Source organism: Stomoxys calcitrans, chromosome 1, assembly GCF_963082655.1.
Source record: "Stomoxys calcitrans chromosome 1, idStoCalc2.1, whole genome shotgun sequence".
NCBI lineage: Eukaryota > Metazoa > Arthropoda > Insecta > Diptera > Muscidae > Stomoxys > Stomoxys calcitrans.
In genome coordinates, this window is record NC_081552.1 from 269517121 (window position 1) to 269538660 (window position 21540).

The following is a 21540-nucleotide window of genomic DNA, read 5'->3' on the forward strand; positions in this document are numbered from 1 at the left end:
AAGCATTATGAATGAAACGTTTCTCCTTAAAAAATGGGATCTACTGAAAAAAATGTATTAAAAATTAATAAAATTTCACATATTACATATTACCAGCGCCATCAACTATAGTATACATAGTTTTTCAATTCACAATTCTCAGTATATGGAAAGAACTGTTTGTATGTATTTCTGATTTGAGTATACCAAACATATTAATATGCCCCAATGGAAGACAAGGACGACCAGACTAAGGATATTTTCGCAAGCCACTAGAGAGAGAATACGACCGTTGCCTCGCCTTCTTCGCATTAAAATCTCGTTCTGGGAGATTTTAATGCGAAGATAGGGAAGGAAGATATCTTTGAAGATACTGTTCATGCATGAATTACTTATGCAGCAGTTACTTAAATTCGAATTTGTGAATTTAAGGGTAAAACTAACTGATTATCAACATCGAAAATTTCTAAATTTAATTCATTAGTTGGAATTATATAAGAATCAAATTCAATATTATTGAAATCGATGAATATTGATGACCAAATGGCTTTAATGTAACTGAAGGTTCATTAATTTAGATCTGGTAAATCCACCATAGACCAGAAAAGATCCGAGAAGAACAGATCAACTCTTACCACAAAGCCCTTTTCGACAGCCCTATGCGTTCAAAGGTATTTCAAGCCATGTCTGAGTTTGGTATGCCTGCAAAATTTATAAGACTCTGCAGGATGACGTTCCTCGGTAAGAATAGGAAAGAATGTCTCCGAATCATTCAATACGAAGCGAGGCTAAAGACAAAGAGACAGCTATGCGTGAAATCTCTTTAATATCCTGCTGGAGAAGATTAAACGAGATTCAGATGTGAATAGATATGGCACCCTATTTACAAGAGAACGAGAACATATGCTACTCGTCTATGCCAACGACATCGACATCATGGGTCGGTCGCCGGAAGTAGTAACTGCAGCCCTAGAAAGAATCGAAAGAAAAATGAAAGCGGATATGGCAGAAAATGGAGATACGAATGAATGTTATCAATTCCCACAACGCCTAGTATAACCGAGCAGATAAAGAAAATAGAGAAAGTGGTTGAGATAGTCGGCACTGCCCTAATCAAAACGAATGAACACCAGTTTCAAAATAAAACGAAGAATACTATTGACAAACAGATGCTACTTTAGATTAATCAAGCAGTTTAGAAACAAGACGAAGATTACTCTACACAAGACACTGATACTTCCCGTGTTGTTATATGGTTCGGAGGCATGTGTACTTGTGAAAGCAGAAGAGCCAGTGCTTGGAGTGTTTGAGGGAAAGATTCTTCTGGACCAGTTTGCATTAAAGGAGAGTATCCGCGGCGTATGAACCACGAACTATATGAGCTGCACGACGACGTTAGCATGGTAAAACGTATCAAAATACAACGGTTGCGTAGGCTAGGTCATGTTGTCCGAATGAATGAAGAAGCTTCAGGGAAGAAGTCGATGGCAAACTGGGACGACGGAAAGATCACTTGGTGAAAGATAACTCGAAACTTGTTGTCAGAGATTTAGTAGGAGAAGAAAAAGGGGAGGGAAGAAGAGAAGAAGGCTCTTGTAACGCTATTCTATGTTGGACTAATGGTCTGTCATAGCCAATTAAAGTAAAGTAAAAATATAAAGAAAATGAATTATATTTATACAACTTTTAACAGATAGCAAGGGATGTGAAGAAAACCTGATCCAATATTTCCTTATAGTCCTTTTTGGATATTGTTTGTTGTGCTTGAAGTTTGCTAAGAACAATGCAATTCGTAATACATTGCTCTGCATTTGAATGTTACGAAAGACATTAAAGTGCTTAAAAACTACAAGCAAATTTTCAAGCAATGTTAATAGCCATTTTATGGAATCGCGTATTTCATGTCAAGCCATAAATGGGAAGGCTTCCAATGTTCTGAATAAATCTTGGCACACCACTCAAAACTTTGCTTTGGCGTTCCATCTGACCAAAATAGCAGAAATTGTGGCAAAGAACTAAACAGCCGTTGTTCGTTTGAAGGTTATCAACTGAACGTTGGCCAGAAAGACCATACTCGTTTATGGTGGTTTAACCTGGCTTTATGATTTTGTGTGGTTAGCAAAGTGTTAGTTAAGAAATACACACAAGCAACTAGTTAATAAAGATGAAAGCCGTTCTTATCATTTTCAAGTAGAAGAAGACAAAGATTTAAGTTCTCTTGTCGTGATAATCCACGCTGAAAGTTATGAAAATGGTAGCCCAAAAATGTTCACAAGTTGATTCTATGTTTTTATATTTGTCAAACCAATTTTTTCAAATCACTGTTAACCATACAAATGATGGCCCCAAAATGCTGCTAGAAAATGTCAAACTCTCTAATGGAAATGTCAGATTGCCCAGTATCACATACGTTGAATAGGATTAGACAAAAAGAAAAGATTTACCTGTTAGTATTCCACTGTACAGTTTTCGATCTCTATCTAAACATGAAGTTTGAATTCGAATATTTTCTTAAATAAGGTTATAAAGCCAGACTGCAATTAGACCCACTTAGGCAATTTGAGTTCATGTGTATTTCACATTTTTATACCCACCACTATAGTGGTATATTCCTTTAGTCATTCCGTTTGCAACAGATCGAAATATCCATTTTCGACCCTCCAATATATATATATATATATATATATATATATATATATATATATATATATATATATATATATATATATATATATATATTTCTGATCGTCGTAAAATTCTAAGACGATTTAACGATGTCCGTATATCTGTCCGTCCGTGTGTCCGTCAGATGTAATTACGCTACAGTCTTTAAAAATTGAGTTATTGACTTGAAATTTTGCACAGACTATATTTGAATATAGCTGTCATATAGACCGATCTGGCAATATAGGGTCTTAAGCCTATTACAGGCGTATTTACTACCCGATTTCGCTAAAATTTGAAAAAGAAAGTTGTACTAGGAGCCCCGATATTCAAACCGAACGTGGCCCATATCGGACCAAATTTATATATAGCTGCCGTATAAACCGATATTCCGGTTAACGATCTTAAGCCCGTAACAGGCGCATTTATTATCCGATTTCGATTAAATCAGAAACAGTCCGTTGTTTTAAACCTCCCAACATTCGACTCAAATATGGTTCAGATCGGACCATATTTAGATATAGGTGTCATATAGACCGATCTGGCGATTAAGGGTCTTAAGCCCATAAAAGCCGCAATTATTTTCCGGATTCGATGAAATTTTAAATAGTGAGTTGATTAAAGCCTCCCGATATTCGACTCAAATATGGTTCAGTTCGGACTATATTTAGATATAGCTGTCATATAGAGCGATCTGCCGATTAAGGGTCTTGAGCCTATAAAAGCTGGACTTCTGACACAGTGACTTGTGTTAAATCTCCCGTCATCCGACCAGCATACGGTTAAGATCAGACTATATTTAGATATAACTAACATGAAGACCTATCTTCGAATTTAGGGCCTACTTCCATAAAAAGCGGATTTGTTGCCCGATTTTGCTGAAAATCAGACTTGTAAAAGAGTTTTTGGGACCTGAATATGAAACCAGCCCCATTACTATGGGTATGGTAGTGAAGTTGTTATAAAAGAGGATGGTTAATTTATCTACAGCGGCGGGTATCCAACGTTCGGCATGGCCGAACTTAACACGATTCTACATTTTTTTGTAGCAGCAGACCGAATTCTTTGCATCAGACTGAACGCGACTGCCGGAGTGCTTTAACAGCATTTGTTGTCAATTTCTTATTCACAGATTTCTGCGAGGTTGAGTATAATAAAATAAAACGCAATTTCTTTCTCAGTCTAAATTTGTTGTACATATGTTTCGATTTATTTATATATTGTTCATAAATCTAGCACTTGGTTGTTATATATTAAGGTTACATTCGAATTTCCACATGTGTTTAAGCAAAAATTCCCGAACATAAATGCATTATTACCAATGGTGGCAAGTCAATTACTAGGTTGAAAAAAAAAAAAGTTAAAACCAACGACTTAGAACACAAACTTAAATTTAAAATTGATTTGACTTCTTGAAATCGAAGAATCGTCTTGAAAACGTGGCAAGTTTTTTTCTTACTAAAAATTTTTCTATGGTATCTGCTTTACACCTATAGAATGTCAGTGCTTTTTAAGCAGCTGATAATGCATTGCCTTGGATGACCAGACATTTTCACTGAGCTCACTAAACTGCCCATATATGCGAGAGACACAACCTGTAATGTGTAAAAAGGTGGCATATGAACTCTGTTCTGTATACCTATGTATATACACTGCAGACACAAACCGATTAAATATCTTAGAATGCGCATTAATACCATTTCTCCGAGGCACCGTTGCAAACGTCTTTTGAAATTTGAACAAAAATTTAATTTTCTCGCCTGCACTTGCGCACACGATGAAACTTAGAACGGATATGAAGGCGAAATATCCAAGTGCAGTGATTAAATTGCCAAAAAGCAAAAATTATTAAGTGCAACAAATGTTAGTTTTGGTCGGTCGCTGGCCTAGCTGTTCTACCGGCTGGAGCTACGACGGCCGTTAATCTTGTGCGATTGTAAGTTGACGTTGCCAGTGACCACATTCTGTGCGAGTGTGAGTTTCTCGTTGGGGTAAATTTGGCAAAGTTGCAAATATTGTATATTCTGACACAAAAGGTGCATGTGTATGAATGCATCCAACTAAAACCAGCGTTGAGGCAGTAGTAGTCTGCATACAAGCAACCAACCTTCTGCCATCATGTAAGTCCGAATGCGCTAAAAAACTCGAAGAATGACTGTAGATTGGCAAAGCATGCCCAATAGATTTCGTATTTTCTAGATTCATTGATTCATTGATGCGTTGTGCAATGGTCAATAGAATTATTAAGACGCACAAACAAATCAATTGGACTGTAGAATAAACGGTGCTATCGTATTTCTTACCCAAGCAGTCAAGTCGTATTAATGATGCTTGGCAACAAGGACTTGTTTTATATAATAAAGTCAAAATAAAAGATCTTTTACGGTACTAACTTTCTGTCCCAATGTGCTATGGACAACTTACTTACAAAAAATAACAAGTAAAAAGTCATTAAATTCGTCCGGGCCGAACTTTGGATACCCACCACTTCGGGTATATATGAAAACCCCCTTTCGTCAAATAAAGCTTTTATTCGCTTCAGACCCTTTATCGGGATATCGGTCTGTATGGCAGCTATATCTAAATATAGTCCGATCCGAACCATATTTGGGACGGATATCGGGAGAACCAAGACTACCCACTGTTTCAAATTTTAGCGAAATCGGATAATAAATAGAGCTTTTATAGGCTTCAGACCCTTTATCGGCAGATCGGTCTTTATGGGAGCTATATCTAAATATAGTCCGATCTGAACCACATTTTGGTCCTATGTTAGGAGGCGTAAAACTACTCAATGTTTAAAATTTCAGCGAAATCGAATAATAACGAAAGCTTTTATGAGCTTCAGACCCTTAATCGGCACATCGGTTTATATGACAGCTATATCTAAATACAGTCCGATCATTACCATATTTGGATCAGATGTCGGGAAGCCTAAAACGACTCACTGTTTCAAATTTCAGCAAAATCGGATGAAAAATAAAGCATTTGTAGGCATTAAACCCTTTATCGAAAAATCGGTCTTTATAGCAGCTATATCCAAATATAGCCCGATTCGGCCCGTTTAAGAACTTAACCAGCGTGCATCAAAAAGATGCATCTGTGCCAAATCTCAGCTCAATATCTCATTTTTTGAAGGCTACAGAGTGATTACAACAGACGGACGGACGGACGGACAGACACACTGACATCGTTAAATCGTCTTAGAATTTTACGACGATCCGAAATATATATACTTTGTATGGTCGAAAATTGATATTTCGATGTGTTGCAAACGGAATGACTAAATGAATATACCCCTATCGTACGATGTTGGGTATAAAAAATGGCTTCAATCGCAAAATTAATTGACCCAATTGATTTGTATACCCACCACCATAGGGGGTATACTCATGTAGTCATTCCACTTGTAACGCCTTACAAAATGGATTTGCGACCCAATCTTTCTTATATAAAATTCAATTTGTGTTTATTTGTTTGTCGGTTTGTTTGTTTGTTCCGTATAGACTCAAAAACGGCTGAACCGATTACCTTGAAATTTTCACAGATTGTGTAGGTTGGTCTGGAAGGAAATATAGGCTATATAATTTTTTGATATTGGGAGGGGGCAGACCCTCCCCCTTACCCAAAAGTACTACCCAAAAAAAATTGGACCGATCGAGACAATATGGGATTCAAATGAAATGTATTCAAGAGTAGAGTACGAATTTCATAATAAATGTTGGGTCCAAGTACCTGGGGGCCGCCCCAGCCCTAAAACCCCTTAAAAATGGTTTATTTGACGATCATGACAATGTGGGACTCAAATGAAAGGTAGTCGAGAGTAGATTACGAATATGGTCAGAAAGTAGAAATAGGTTTTATAATTTATTGATAGCGGAAGGGGGCGGACCCTCCACCGTTACCCCAAACACACCACCCAATATCAAAAGCGGACCGATAAGGATAATATGGGTATCAAATGAAAAGTATGCGGGAGTAGATATCGAATCTGGCATTCAAATTCATGGCCAATTATAGGGGTCACCCCACCCTGACAAAAACGCCCGAAATGGCCACATTAGCCAATCGCGGATACATGTGACTATGTTTGTTTGTTCTGTATAGACTGAAAAACGGCAGAACCGATTTTCTTGAAATTTTCGCATATTGTGTAGGTTGGTCTGGAGGGAAACGTAGGCTATATAGTTTTTCGATATAGGAAGGGGGACGGACCTTCCCCCTTATGCCAAAAACACAACCCAAAGTCAAAAGTGGACCGATCGGGACAATATAAGTATCCAATGAAAGGCATTGAAGAGTAGAATACGAATATATTCAAATTTGAATCCAAGTACCCATCGGGCCGCTTCAACCCCAAAATTCCCCCAAACAGACATATTGGACGTCCATTTCAATATGGGGCTCAAATGAAAGGTATTAGGCAGTAGATTACAAATATGACTTAAACTAAAGGTCCAAGTATGGGAGGTCGCCCACTCCCAAATACCCCCAGATGGGCATGTTAGCCCGACAATGGTTATATGGGACTCAAATGAAAGGTATTAAGGAGTAGATTACGAATATGACATTAAAATTTGCATTCAAGTCTAGGTGACACTTTTCCTCCTAAAGTTACGTCAAGTGGATCAAGTTTTTTGAGGTACGTCCTAAAGCACCCCCTAAACTGAACTTCATTTCCGTTGGGAATAAAGAACGAATTCGATATCTATTTTCCGTGCAAAGTGCTGGTGGCCGCCCAGCCCCAAAACACCCTCCAAACGGTTCAAATTTACCGGTCATTGCAAAATGGGTGCCATCTTTCCCCTAAAAAGCACTTGTCATTACTCTAATTTTTAAAAACACCAGGAACCGAGCATTGGCGAGCATTGGCAAACTTTTCACACATCGATAAGTGTTTGTTTAAACTTTTTTTTATAGCCGAGTCCGAACGGCGTCCCGCAGTGCGACACTTCTTTGGGAAAATTTTTTTAAATGACCATGCATGGCATTGTACCTCGCAAATGTCGCCAACTTTAAGAGGGAATAACCACCGCTTTGTCCGATGTTCTCGCCAGGATTCGAACGCTTTCAGCGCCAGGGGCTACAATGGCATGAATTCGATATCAACATTCAGGGCGAAGTGTCCCCAACCTAAAAAGATATTAGAGAGTTAAAGAAGGCTCAGCGGAGAGGGCCCGGTTCGGCTGGAAAATATAAATTGGTCATTTGTTAACGAAGCATTCTTTTATGACTCCTAACATTACTCGTGAATTTAATAGAAATCGGTTGAGATTTACATAGTAAATTTAGTTGACAAAGGCTCTAAAAGTGAAAATCGAGCGACACAATTATGTGGGAGCTCTATCAAAATCTGAACCGATTTCTATAAAATTCACCAATAGTGGCGGGAGTCATAAGAGAATGCCTCATGCAAAATTTCGTGAGAATTGATAAAAAAAATGACGAGGTTATCAAAATCGGATGATCATTGAGAAAGTTGAGCTGTTTGGAAAAAGGGTCATAAGGGTTAAATATTTGGAAAAAAAAATTTAAAACTATATCATAAAAAAAGAGAAATAAATTTTGTAATACATAGTTTTCGAATTGGGATAATTCATAAAAAAAACATCTATGCGTGGTTTTAAATCGATTTATTCATTTTAAAGTTATAGCGGTTCTAGAATTAATTTGTTAAAAATTTTGGGTCCTGACAGTATTGCAATCCTGCATTACACGAGCCAAAACGCATGTCCTTTCTTTTAGTTTTTACGTGTACTAAAACATGTATAATTGGCAAACAAAATTAGCATTTTTTAATGGTTTTTTCCCAGAGCATGTCTCATATATGGGAGCTATATTTAAATCGAAACCGATTTTTACCAAAATTTGTCTGTGGGCTAATAAAGAGATGTGTGAACAATTTCGCAATGATTGGATAACAAATGCGATCTCCACCCTAATTATAAGAAAAGGAAAGACAGAGGAATTTCAGAGTCGAACTAGACATTTTATGACAGCCACAGTAGTGGTACAGGATAAATTTTGTGTTTTTGTAATAAATTTTAAATACTCGTAAGTATGTACTTAGATAACCAATTTCATGCTAGGACCTAAAATAATCCACTGGATTCCTTAAAAAGTACTACCCCCACCTTGGGACGTCATCTTGGCGCGGGCAATCGTTAGCCGATCGCCATAATATTTCGTATTTTACTTCCTGGGATCAAGAGGAAAAAATGGAAGTATGGCCACTCTAATGTGTATGTATTTGCCAGAAGCTAGGTATAAATTTGACTCATACGCTCTTCTTTTTGCATTACAATGTGTGAGAGAGAACACAATGTAATCTTGAGCAATGCAGACATGGATTTACACATTGTACACTATTAAATAACATAACATAAATATTAGTTATAAGTACAATTAAAAATATGTTCAACACATGCCTGATTTACCAATCACTTGCCGCGATTAAAAAAAATCGAATTTCTTTGTTAAAAATGATTAAAGGCATTAATGAAGGGTTCTATAAGTCAAATACCATGTTTAATCCGTTAATTTCAGGTCTATATTTTTTCTGTGTAAGGACCCAATGAACTACTGTCTGAAAATTTTTATTATCTAGCAAACAAACCTTTTTTGAGGAAAAGGTTTTTTTTGGGACATTTAGTCATCTTTGTTTTAAGTTCTCCATCTTTGGCTCCATTCATTTCATTTGCCATATAAACCGATCTTTGGTCTTGACTTCTTGAGCCTCTATAGGGCGCAATTTTTGTCCGATTTGACTGAAATTTTGCACGTAGTGTTTTGATATCACTTCCAACATCTGTATGGTTCAAATCGGTTCATATACTGATATAGCTGCCATATAAACCGATCTTGGCTGTAATTTTGCAACATTTGTGCGAAGTATGGTTCAAACCGGTCCAAAATCTGGTATAGGTGTCATAACAACCGCTATAGGTGTCATATAAACCGGTGTAGGTGATCTTATATGGATCTTGGATCTCGACATCTTGAGCCGCTGGAGGGCGCAATTCTCACCCGAATTGGTTGATATTTTGCATGAGGTGTTTTGATATGACTTCCAAAAAAAAAAAAAACATGTGATAAGTATGGCGCAAATCGGTACATAACCTGATATAGCTGGCATATAAACCGATCTGGGATCTTGACTGCTTGAGCCTCTAGAGAGAGCAATTATAATCCGATTTGGCTGAAGTTTTGTAAAACGGTTTCTTCCATGGTCTTCAACATACGTGTGCAATATGGTCTGAATCGATATATAGCTCAATACAGCTCCCATATAAACCGATCTCCCGATTTTGCTTCTTGAGCCGTGAATCGGACTATAACTTGATATAGCTCCTCCCCCTCCTCCTCCTCCTCCGTCCTTATTCATTATTCTTTGTTTGTATCAAAAGAGATACTGCGTAAAGAATTCGACAGATGCGATCCATATTAGAGGGTATATAAGATTCGGCCCGGCCACGCTCTTACTTGTTTTTGTAATAAATATATCATCTAATAATAAAAAATATTTTCCAAAAATATACCATTATAAGTGTAAGTTTTGTAATGGCTAAGTTAAACAGTAGAACTAGATGAATCACAAATTGAAGCAAAAAATGCTCGTCTTTGGATTTGCTACATAGAGACAATGGTCAACATTTTGTTTTTGAATAGTGGAAAACTTTTGGACCACAAGACCGTAGTATTGATCATGAATTCACCCATTCATATCGGTCGGCACAAAAAAAAGATTTTTAATTACAACACTTTGGTACAATGTAAGCTAGAAACCTCTATTCAGCTGCTGCTGCGCCGCAAATTCAATGTTGCATGTGCTGACTTTAAAAAGAAGAAAAACAAAAAACATTTACAATTATGTTTGTATTTTTCCATCCGTAAACATTTGTATGCACGGGTATGTGTTGTGAACTGTTGAATGATCCCAGCAGTCCAAACGTCTATCATGACATTGTCTTCAAAGACTTCTTTAAGATAATTTGAATTTTGTCACCGATATGGCATTTTTGCTGTCATGTATTCCATATTATCTGTTTTAAAAATTTATTGTCGACAAATTCACTGATCGTGTCCCCAAAAGTTTTTTTTCGTTCTCTCTTTCACATAAAAAATTTACGCTGTAGAGGATATCTTAGCAAACCGTGACGTATAAAGCGCCATCTTACCAAAGATTTTGTTTTGTACATTAATGAAAAAGAAATCTAACTGTACCAAATAACAAACAAAGAAGAATGTGAGGGAACATGACCAAGTCATTTGAGTATCAATGTCTGCCGAGACCAAAACTTATGATACATTATTTTAAAAAGTCAAAACGAATTATTAAACAAAAAAATTAAAAATATTTTAAAAGAAATTGTTAGTAAGTATACTTATCTTGCGCGTATGCAAATGCTCATAAATGTTAACATTTCTTTATTAGAAACCGTAAAAGCCATTAGCAAACTTCCAAGAAAAAAGGAGAACCAACATTACATATAATTATTTTTTGTGTATATATATAATTCTAGTAATAAATGAATTTGTCAATATAAATTTTGTGGAACCTTTCCTCTTGTTTATCATCGAAGACAAACTTGCAGAAATGTTGCAATATTGTCGTTAACGAATATATAAGGGAAACTGTCATCTATATATTCATTGATGACATGTTCGTTTACAATGTCGCTAAAAATGTCATGCGTGATTTTCGCGACAACTATTTGAAAATGTCACCAACGATTTGTATGGGCTGTCGGCTGGGTCATGCACCCTTCTTTAAAGACGTCTTGACGACGCGTCCTACTGGGATAGTATGAAGTAATAATTGGTTTTATAGTAGCAATAAACTTAACTTTGTAGATTTTTGCGTTTGCTTTAATTCTTCTATGGCTTGCTGGTACACTGCAGACATGGTTTAACGTAATATCTAAGTGCGCCCATTCAAATGGTATTCACCTTCGATTTGCTGTTTAAAAGTATCATGTTCTCTTTTGGCTGGGAGATAAAACCCAAAAGAAAAAAATCATCTCAGATAAATTTTGCGGATTTGGTTCGTGTCTCAAATTTTTGGTTTTTTAAAAAGCTTGTCATGAAATGTATACAAACGCAATGTCTACAAACAACTGTCATGAATTAGAGCTTTAGTCGTTAGTGTTAAGTTTTTTTGTACGTTAATTATGATTTTCAGTTATGATAAATAGAAAAACATAGTATACACAACGGCCAGAGTAACTTACTTATTTGAAAGGTTAATTTTTATTTGAGAATACCAATATTTTTGCACGTAGTCTAAAAAAAGAACATCGGGTAAATGGAGACCCCCATTGGAGATCGCCTCTGCGAGAGATGAGGCGGTCGGGCAAATGTTGTCGCAACAAATTCATTGAGTCTACATGAAGGTATACACGCAAACGACGGTGCAGCTCCTTTTGCCGGTCTTGATTATATCTAAAAAGAACAAAATTATGTAGTTATTGTATTTTGGTTTTGAACATTAGAATTGCCTTATCTTACCTCTACATCAAATGCTTCCATTGGGCATTCCGGGCCCGCTCCGCTGCGCCTTCTTTTACTTAATATGGAACAAAAGTTTCCTTGGAATATTTATTTTCGACAATTAAAGATATATCGAAGTATATCGTTTGACTAACAGTTTAACAATATAAGTAATCTTTATTTGAATCCCATATGATCTTTATTGGTCTACGAATTTAATTTTGGATGTAAGGTGTACTCCATTCTTAAAATACTTTATTTCAGCCCGATATTCTTATGTTTTCTCTCATTTAGGGGTGTCTTCGGGTGTGAGGTGTTCCCCCAGACACTTGGCCCTGAAAAAATATCAGCATCGTGCTCTTCTCTCAAATACCATTTATTTAAACCCCATATTGTCATTGGTATAGGGGAGTTTACACGATGACGCGTCCCCCAAACACATGGCCCCAAAATAGGTTATCAAATTCGTTTTCTAATCTCAAATACCTTTTATTTGAGCCGCATGGTCGAAAAATTTTTAGCCTTTGGGTGGTGTTTTGGGGAAGGGGTGATGACCTAAATACATCGTCCTACATTTGGATATCGAATTCGTATTCCACTCCCAAATACCTTTTTATTTATTTGAGCCCTATTTTGCGATGGTCAGTAAAAAATGCTCTTTATGGTGTATTTTGGGAAATGGATAGACCCCCAAAAAATTGGTCCCGAAGGTGGGTAGCAATTCTTGCTCTACCATCTAAAACCTTTCATTTAAGCTCCACATCGACATGGTCGGTAAATATGCCCGGATTAGGGGTGTTTTGGGGATTGGGGTGGTCCCCCAAACACTAAGCCCGGAAAATATATCAGCAACGTGCCCTATTCTAATATATCTATATATCATTTATTTGAACCCCATATTGCCATTGGCCTCAAAATTGGATATCAAATTCGTTTTATAATCTCATTTGAAGTCCTTATTGCAAAAGTCAGCAAATATGTCCGGTTTGGGCCGAAAAACTATAAATATTTAGTTCCACTCTCTTTAAGACCTAAATATCTTGGTGAGCAAATACGTCCTATTTAAGGGTTGTTATGGTAGTGGGACGTCTCATAGACAGTTGGTCCCTAATATTGATATCAGATATGTGGTCTACTCTCAAATACCTTTAATTTGACTCCCATATTTCCATAGTCGGCAAACATGACGAGCTTGGGGGGTGTTTTGTGGGATTGGCGGCCACTCAATGAGTTGGCCTTGAAAATATATATCCGAATCATGATCCACTCTAAAAACCCTTTTATTTGAGCCTCATATTGCAATGGTCAGCAAATACTTACTGACCACTTTTCCCGAATATTGATATCAGATTCGTGCTTTACTCCCAAAGACCTTTCATTTGAGCCCTATATTGCTATGGTCGTAAATTTTTTTCAACCCCTAAATCGGACCGACCTTGGCAATATGGGACTCAAATAAGAGGTATTTGCGAGCATAATGCGAATCTGATATCCAAATGTGGGACCATGTATTTGGGGCATCACCCCTTTCCCAAAACACCCCCCAAAGAGTAAAAATTTTGGGGCCAAATGTTTGAGGACGCCTCATCCCATAAACTCCCCTTAAACCAATGGCAATATGGAGTTTGAGAGAAGAGCACGATGCTGATATTTTTTTCTGGGCCAAGAGTCTAAGGGACTACCTCACCCCCGGAAACACCCCTAAATCGGACATCATGACAATATCGAGCTGAAATAAAGACTTTTAATAATAGAGTATATCTAATACCCAAACGTTAATGACCCTAAACCCTGCGAGCGAATTCATTGACCAGTAAAGATCATATGCGATGTACATATATTATGTTTCACATATTATTTCACTAAAAGCTCTTAAATTCTCGAAAATAAATATTCAAAGGATAATTTTGTTCCATATAAAGTAAAAGAAGGCGCAGCGGAGCGGGCCCGGTTCAGCTAGTATGAGTCGGAGTCATTATTTTTGGTGATCCAGTACATTTGGAAGTAACTCATTATCTTGCAACATTTAGTATGTTTGATTCATTATCATCTTTGAGAAACGATGTAAATTTGCCTTACTAAATTAGCACTTTGTCTTACTAAGCATTCTACTATATTGAGCCTTTTTCGATGAAATATTTGTATTCCCTCCACCATAGGATGGGGGTATACTAATTTCGCCATTCTGTTTGCAACACCTCGAAATATGCGTCTGAGACCCCATAAAGTATGTATATTCTGGATCGTCATGTCATTTTAAGTTGAACTAGCCATGTCCGTCTGTCTGTCGAAAGCACGCTTACTTTCAAAGAAGTAAAGCTAGCCGCTTGAAATTTTGCACAAATACTTTTTATTAGTGTAAGCCAGTTGGGATTGTAAATGGGTTTGATATAGCTGCCATATAAACCGATCTTGGGTCCTGACTTCTTGAACCTCAAGAGGGCCCAATTCTGGTCCAATTTGACTGAAATTTTGCACCTGGTGTTTTGGTATCACTTCCAACAACTGCGCTAAGTATGGTTCAAATCGGTACATGTTTTGATAAAGCTGCCATATAAAGCGATCGGGGGTCTTGACTACTTCAGCTTTTAGAGGGCGCAATTATTATCCGATTTGGATATAAATTTGAACGTGCTGTTTTGGCATCACTTTCAACAACTGTGCTAAGTATGATTCAAATCGGTTCATAACCTGATATAGCTGCCATATAAAACGATCTGCGGTCTTGACTTCTTCAGCTTTAAGCGCGCGCAATTCTTATCCGATTTGGATGTAATTTTGAACGTGGTGTATCACTTTCAACAACTGTGCTAAGTATCATACAAATCGGTCTATGACCTGGTATAGGTGCCATATAAATGGATCTTGGATCTTGATTTTTAACCGCTGGAGGGCGCAGTTATTATACAATTGGGCTGAAATTTTGTACAACGGCCTTCAACATACATATGAAATATGGTCTGAATCGGTCTATAGCTTGATACAGCTCCCATATAAACCAATTTCCCAATTTTGCTTCTTGAGCCCCTAAAGGTCGCAATTCTTATCCGAATGAACTGAAATATTACACAATGACTTCTACTACTACTATGGTCTCCAACATTCAGTTCAATTATGGTCCGCATCGGACCATAACTTGATATAGCTCCAATATTAAATCAATTCTTTTCTTTTATCCTTTGTTTGCCTAAAAAGACTCAGATTCCGATTGTGATAACCGCTTTGTCGATTTATAAATTGATACGTAATTTTTTCAAGTGTATTGTTTGAAGCTAAAAGGGAAGGGGACGTATGGTCGGTCAACTTTGGCTCTTCTTGGGTGTTCTTCGTTGATATTTCAATGCCTTATTGTGTTTTATTCTATTGGATATCATATTGCTTGGATTAACCACAAACATTTGAAATAATTCCGGCCGGCTTTCTGTGTTTCTTTTTACTTCTTTCCCTTTTGTTTTGATTTGGGGCGTTTGTTTACTTTTGAGCAGAGTTGGTTAAAGATTGCTTGCGAGAGATAGACAGTGAGAGCGAACACACGATCATGATCTTGAAATGCAATTCCAAGAGATACTAGTGAGAAGGAATACTCTCGTACTCTAGCCAAACTGAGCAGCAACTGAATCGCTCGCGGTCTGTGGAATGAATGAATTTTTCTTGTTGCGATAAGAATTGACCCAGACGCACAACTAAAGGCATTAAGGAAATTTATTTTACATTTCAATAGTCAGTTGCTCGCGAAGAGCCATCCAGTGCGGTTGCGATGGTCTCCTAAAAAGAAATACAAGCGAAAAGTGAAAGTGCAATAAAAAGTGAAAAACAAAAAAAAAAGGATAAAAGAAATTAATTAATTTAAATATATAAGAATAAGGACATTTCGAAAGGACTCTTCAAGGATTAAGTGTTTTTTTAAAAAAAAAAAAACTAAAATAGTTCTCAATCCACTCACAGATAATGGGGTCTAGCCGCATAGCCCCCTTGCTTGTGTGGCTGGCGGGAGTTGTGCTGGTGTTGGAGATAACAGTTCCATCTAATGCTGAACTAACGCCGCCATATTTTAATTTGGCTACCGGACGAAAAATCTATGCTACAGCAACATGCGGTAGTGACACCGATGGGCCCGAGTTGTATTGCAAGCTGGTCGGTGCCAATACAGAAAACGATCCCTTTGATTATTCGGTTATACAGGGTCAGGTAAGAACATCTATTGCAATACGACCTACTGCGAGATATCAGCTATGGGTGCTAACTTGTATGTGTATGTGTGTGTGTAGTTAGTTACACTGTGAAACAAAGTGAATCTAGAGAATAACTGAATTGCTTCGCTTTGCTATTATTTGAATGGCAGCAATTTCCTTGGGGGAAACATTCAATCTGTTGCACAGTGTCAATGATATTATCTTTAAAGATTTGCTTTTCCATTCGTCTGCTAACAACAAATATTTGAGTTAATTTTAGCTTCATTTTTGTTTTTTATTTATTTTTTTAACTGCTATTGTGTGTGTGTGTGTGTGTGTGTGTGTGTGTGTGTGTGTGTATGACGATATGACATTTAGATAGATTTTAGATGTGTCTCCTAAAACTGAAACAAAATTGTGGCCTACTGGAAATATTCTCACTCGCAGCATACACAAATATAGCACTGATTTTTTTTAACAGTTAGTGCCAAACAAATCGGCCATTTTACAAGGCCTATAGATTTTACACCTTGACGATGAAAACTGTTTCTTGCTGAACTAAAATCTAGTTTAGTTAGCATATGTTGAAAGGCTACAAAGATTGTGTCTAAATATAGAGAGACAGGAAAAAATTGTTGTTAAAAGGCCATTTCATCATTTCGAGCGTAGCATTAGGAATTCATATAAAATTACTTTCTGTAGATTTGAATATACAATACTTTCTGAATGATGTAGAATTTGAATAGGATGGGCCCTTTTATCCATTTGAATGAAAGTTTTCATTAAATTGCGGGAAATGGATAAAGTGTTGTTCTCTTTCTGAAATTGCATGTAGAAATTCAAGTGCCGTCAAAAATTTAAAATTAATTCAATACAATTCAGCTAGTAAAGTATTTTCATTATATCATTTAAATAATTGTTGAACTATCTTCAACAGCAGCTACCTTCCAATTGGTCCCAAAATAGCTAAACTGGAACTCAAGTCGCACGGGCTTCCTGACTTTAATTGACGCGCTCTGGATTAAATACCCAATCAAGAACATGTTACAACCGAAATGTTGTCTCCACACTGAAAAAGTTCATGATTTATGCAAAATTAAAGATTTGTCCATTTTCTGACAGATGTGTGTTTATATAAAATATTTGTTGTCTTAAATGGTAGTATAATTTGGAATGGTTTTTTTTCAAAAATTTTAATTGTTACCAGTAAGGAAAGGCAAAAGTCGGGCGGGGCCGACTATATAATACCCTACACCACCGAGTCTACGTAATACTCTTAATATATAGCACTTATATCCAAATTAAGTCAGACTCCAAGTTTTGCATACCTATTGAAATATCGAATAAAACCTTCTATGATTTTCTTATGATGGTACGACAAATTGTGGTTTCTACAGCCTTAAAAGTCGAAACGCATAAAAGGTATAAAAGGGAGTTTTATCTTAATCTGTTTCGATTTTGATGACATTTTTTGCATGTAGTGCAACGTCAAATAAAACCTCTCCTGCAAAATTTTGTAAGGATGGGATCAAATTGTGGCTACTACAGCTTTAAAAGTGCATATCGGATGAAAGATATATATGGGAGCTATATATAAATCTGATCCGATTCTGATGAAATTTTGCACACATACTAGGACGTCAAAAAAGGCACTTCTTGCCACAGTTGGTAAAGATCGGACCAAAATTGTGCCTTCTACAGCCTTAAAAGACCATATCGGATGAAAGATATATATGGGAGCTATATCTAAATATGAACCGATTTTTATGAAATTTTGCGCACATATGAGGACGTTGAATAAAACATCCCATGAAAAATTTTGTAAAGATCAGACCTAAATTGTGACTTCTACAGCTTTAAAAGGGCACATCGGATGAAAGATATATATGGGAGCTATATCCCCTTTTTAGCGTTGCAAACAAAGCAAAAATCTATAATATCCAGTACCACGGTGGTGGTGTAGGGTATAAAAATCAATATTATTCACTATTAGTTATTTGGGACAATACAACGCTTGCTGTTTTCGTTCGATGGTGATTCGATGAAATCATTGTTATAATTAAAATTATTTTAGTTTTTAATTTGATTTTCACCGCAAAATTCGGACGAGTACTCGAACGTAGCAGCAAATCGAATGTACAATTTTGATTTTTAATTTGTCACTAACTGTATATCCACACATAATTGTAATTTAGTATTGAGGCATGTGAGTTTGGGTGGCTCCACAATTCCATTATAGACGGACGATTGCTTCGTGGCCATCATCATCGCCATGTTTTTACATAGAAAATTAAAATTCAAAAAATTATTTAGAAATAAAACACACGAAGCACATGTGTTGGTCTACTCCAGCACCCTTATTTGGTTCTTTTTTTAGCTCGTTCCTATGGGTCTTTTATTCATATTCTAACATTTGTTTACTTTGTATTTTTATCCTCCATTTTAGGTCTGTGATTACTGTGATCCCACCATACCCGAAAAGAATCATTCGCCTGAACATGCCATTGACGGCACCGAACAATGGTGGCAAAGTCCTCCACTGTCTCGTGGCATGAAATTTAATGAAGTCAACTTAACCATCGATTTTGGCCAGGTAAGCACTTCTTCGTAAACAAGTTCGAAGAAAACGAAAAATACAATACAACAAAAAAGAAAATTTAAACCTTGCGAGGAGAAACAGTGAAATTCTTGTCAACGAAAAGGTGTTGTTTCTCCACCGTGTATTTTGTTTCTTTTGTCGGAAATTAAAAAAAAAAAAAACAGCATACCTTGGATGAAGAGTATGCAACCTGTTTGAGGAAAATTCATGCAATAAAGCCTAATACACAGAGTAAAATAACACCGACAATCTTTCACATTAGATATTTTTGGAAATGTTGAATAAAGTAGAAAATTATGTCACCACATGGCGAACCTAGGATGAGGGTACCTATGTTGATCTCATATTGAACAAATTTGACTATTGATGGAGTTTGGCATTCATATTGCCTTTGGCTCGTTGTACCACGCAATATGGATTTTATGGGAGTTTAACATTTGCCTCGTGAATATAGAAAGTAGTTGATTTACCTTCTAAACCACCACAAAAATGTTTGCTGTGCATTTGTTGTAGTTTGTCATGAACTGTTTGTTGTCTGCATGAAGTTGATGGACTCCTGTTGAAAACCTCTTTGCCATAAAATTTTAAATTTTATGTTTATTACTCTTGCATGTGGGGAGAAACTTAAATAAAGGAACGCATAAATTCTTGTATTTCCCAAACAAAAAGAAGAAGGAGACTACAATATTGAGTGGTGAGTGAAACCATTGATCATGCTAAGGAGGGGGATAAAGTCAGTGCACATGTGGTGAACATTAATTCGATCACACTGTATGGAGTTATTTGCAGCATAGGCATTTTAATATTTAACTTGGGGGGTTATCTGGCAAATGTGCCTTAAAAATCTAATACACTGAAAAAAAGCTGGCCGAAAATTTATGACTTTTACTTATTCTTAGGATTATAGCAACGAAAATGAGCCAAAGAACCAAAACTTTAAAATAAAGATGCTATCTTTAAATTAAAGTTCCTATTTAATAATAGACACGAGCACCACTATCAAATTTTGATCGCTGAGTGATTCTTATTTTACATCCTAAATTTCTGTCCAATCATTATTTTTTGAAAAATTCTGTTTTTTCAAACTTAGCATCTTAACCTAAACACGTGAAAAGGCGTTAAATTCGGCCGGGTCGAACTTTGGATACCCACCACCTCGGGTATATATGTAAACCACCTGTCGTCATAATCCGGTGAACAATGCATAATTTATGCCCCATAGCAGCATTTTCGAAATATGGTCCGATTTGGTCCAAATTCGACACGGATATTGAGAGGTCTAATATGTACAAGTCATTGTTCAATTTTGTAGAACAAAATATTGGTCTTTTTGGTAGCCATATCCAAATATAGACCCATCTGAAGCATATACGACACGGATGTCGAAAAGCCTGTTACAAATGTCAGCGAAATCGGATTATAAATATGGGGCCAAGACTTTAAATCGAGAGATCGGGCCAGAAGAAAGATGTCGAAGGGCCTAAGACAACTCCCTGTCTCAAATTTCGGCGAAATCGGACAATAAATGCGCCTTTTATGGCCCCAAAACCTTAAATCGAGAAACCGCTCTATATGGCAGCTATATCCAATTCTGAACCGATCACGGCCAAATTGAAGAAAGATGTCAAAGGGCCTAAGACAACTCCCTGTCCCAAATTTCGGCGAAATCGGACAATAAATGCCCCTTTTATGGTTTTATGGGTCAAAACCCTTAAATCGAAATATCGGTCTATATGACAGCTTTATCCAAAACTGAAACGATCTGTGCCATATTGCACAAAGATGTTGAGGGGCCTAACCTAACTCAACGTCCCAAATTTTGGAGACATCGGACAATAAATGCGCATTTTATGGTCCAAAACCTTAAATCGGCAGTTTGGTCTATATGACATCTTTATCCAAATCTGAACCGATCTGGGCCAAATTGCAAACGGATGTCAAGGGACCAAACACAACTCACTGTCCCAAATTTTGGAAAAATCGAGCAAATAAATGCGTTTTTTATGGGCCCAAGACCTTAAATCGAGAGATCGGTCTATATGGCAGCTATGCGGGGTGTCGACTGGCCTAACACAACTCACTGTCCCGAATTTCAGCAAAATCGAATAATAAATGTAGCTTTTATGGGCCTAAAACACTAAATCGGCAGATCGGTCTATATGGGGGCTATATCAAGATATAGTCCAATATAGTCCATCTTCGAATTTAACCTGCTTATGGAGCTTAAAAAAGAATCTGTGCAAAATTTCAGCTCAATATCTCTTTTTTTAAAGACAGACGGTCAGACGGACGGACATGGCTAGATCGTCTTAGATTTTTACGCTGATCAACAATATATATACTTTATAGGGTCGGAAATGGATATTTCGATGTGTTGGGTGGTGGGTATAAAAACTAAACATTTGAACACGCTTCTTTCTATTCGTAAAGCTATTTTGTGTCTTTAACTAAGGTACAATAATGCTTTGTCTCAATGACAATTTCCCAACTTTCAACGATATTTTGATCTTCATTTGAGATTATTGTCATTAATAACAAGAAGCAGAGTTAAGAATTTATTAACCTACCATTTAAAACAAAAAATCGTTTAATATCAAGAAAATATATTTCAACACAGATAACCTTTCCTTCAAAAGT

The 21540-nt window shown here is 36.7% G+C and overlaps 1 protein-coding gene across 1 annotated transcript in view; it reads left to right on the forward strand.

The window, feature by feature from the left end:
* Positions 1 to 15870: 15870 nt before the first annotated feature.
* Positions 15871 to 21540, forward strand: part of LOC106087722 (laminin subunit alpha) — a 30588-nt gene continuing 24918 nt past the window's right edge. Inside the window, exons 1-2 of the mRNA XM_059361796.1 lie at positions 15871 to 16320; positions 18751 to 18897. Coding sequence (XP_059217779.1) covers positions 16081 to 16320; positions 18751 to 18897 — 387 coding nt within the window. The 5' untranslated portion in view covers positions 15871 to 16080. The remainder of the gene's footprint in view (positions 16321 to 18750; positions 18898 to 21540) is intronic.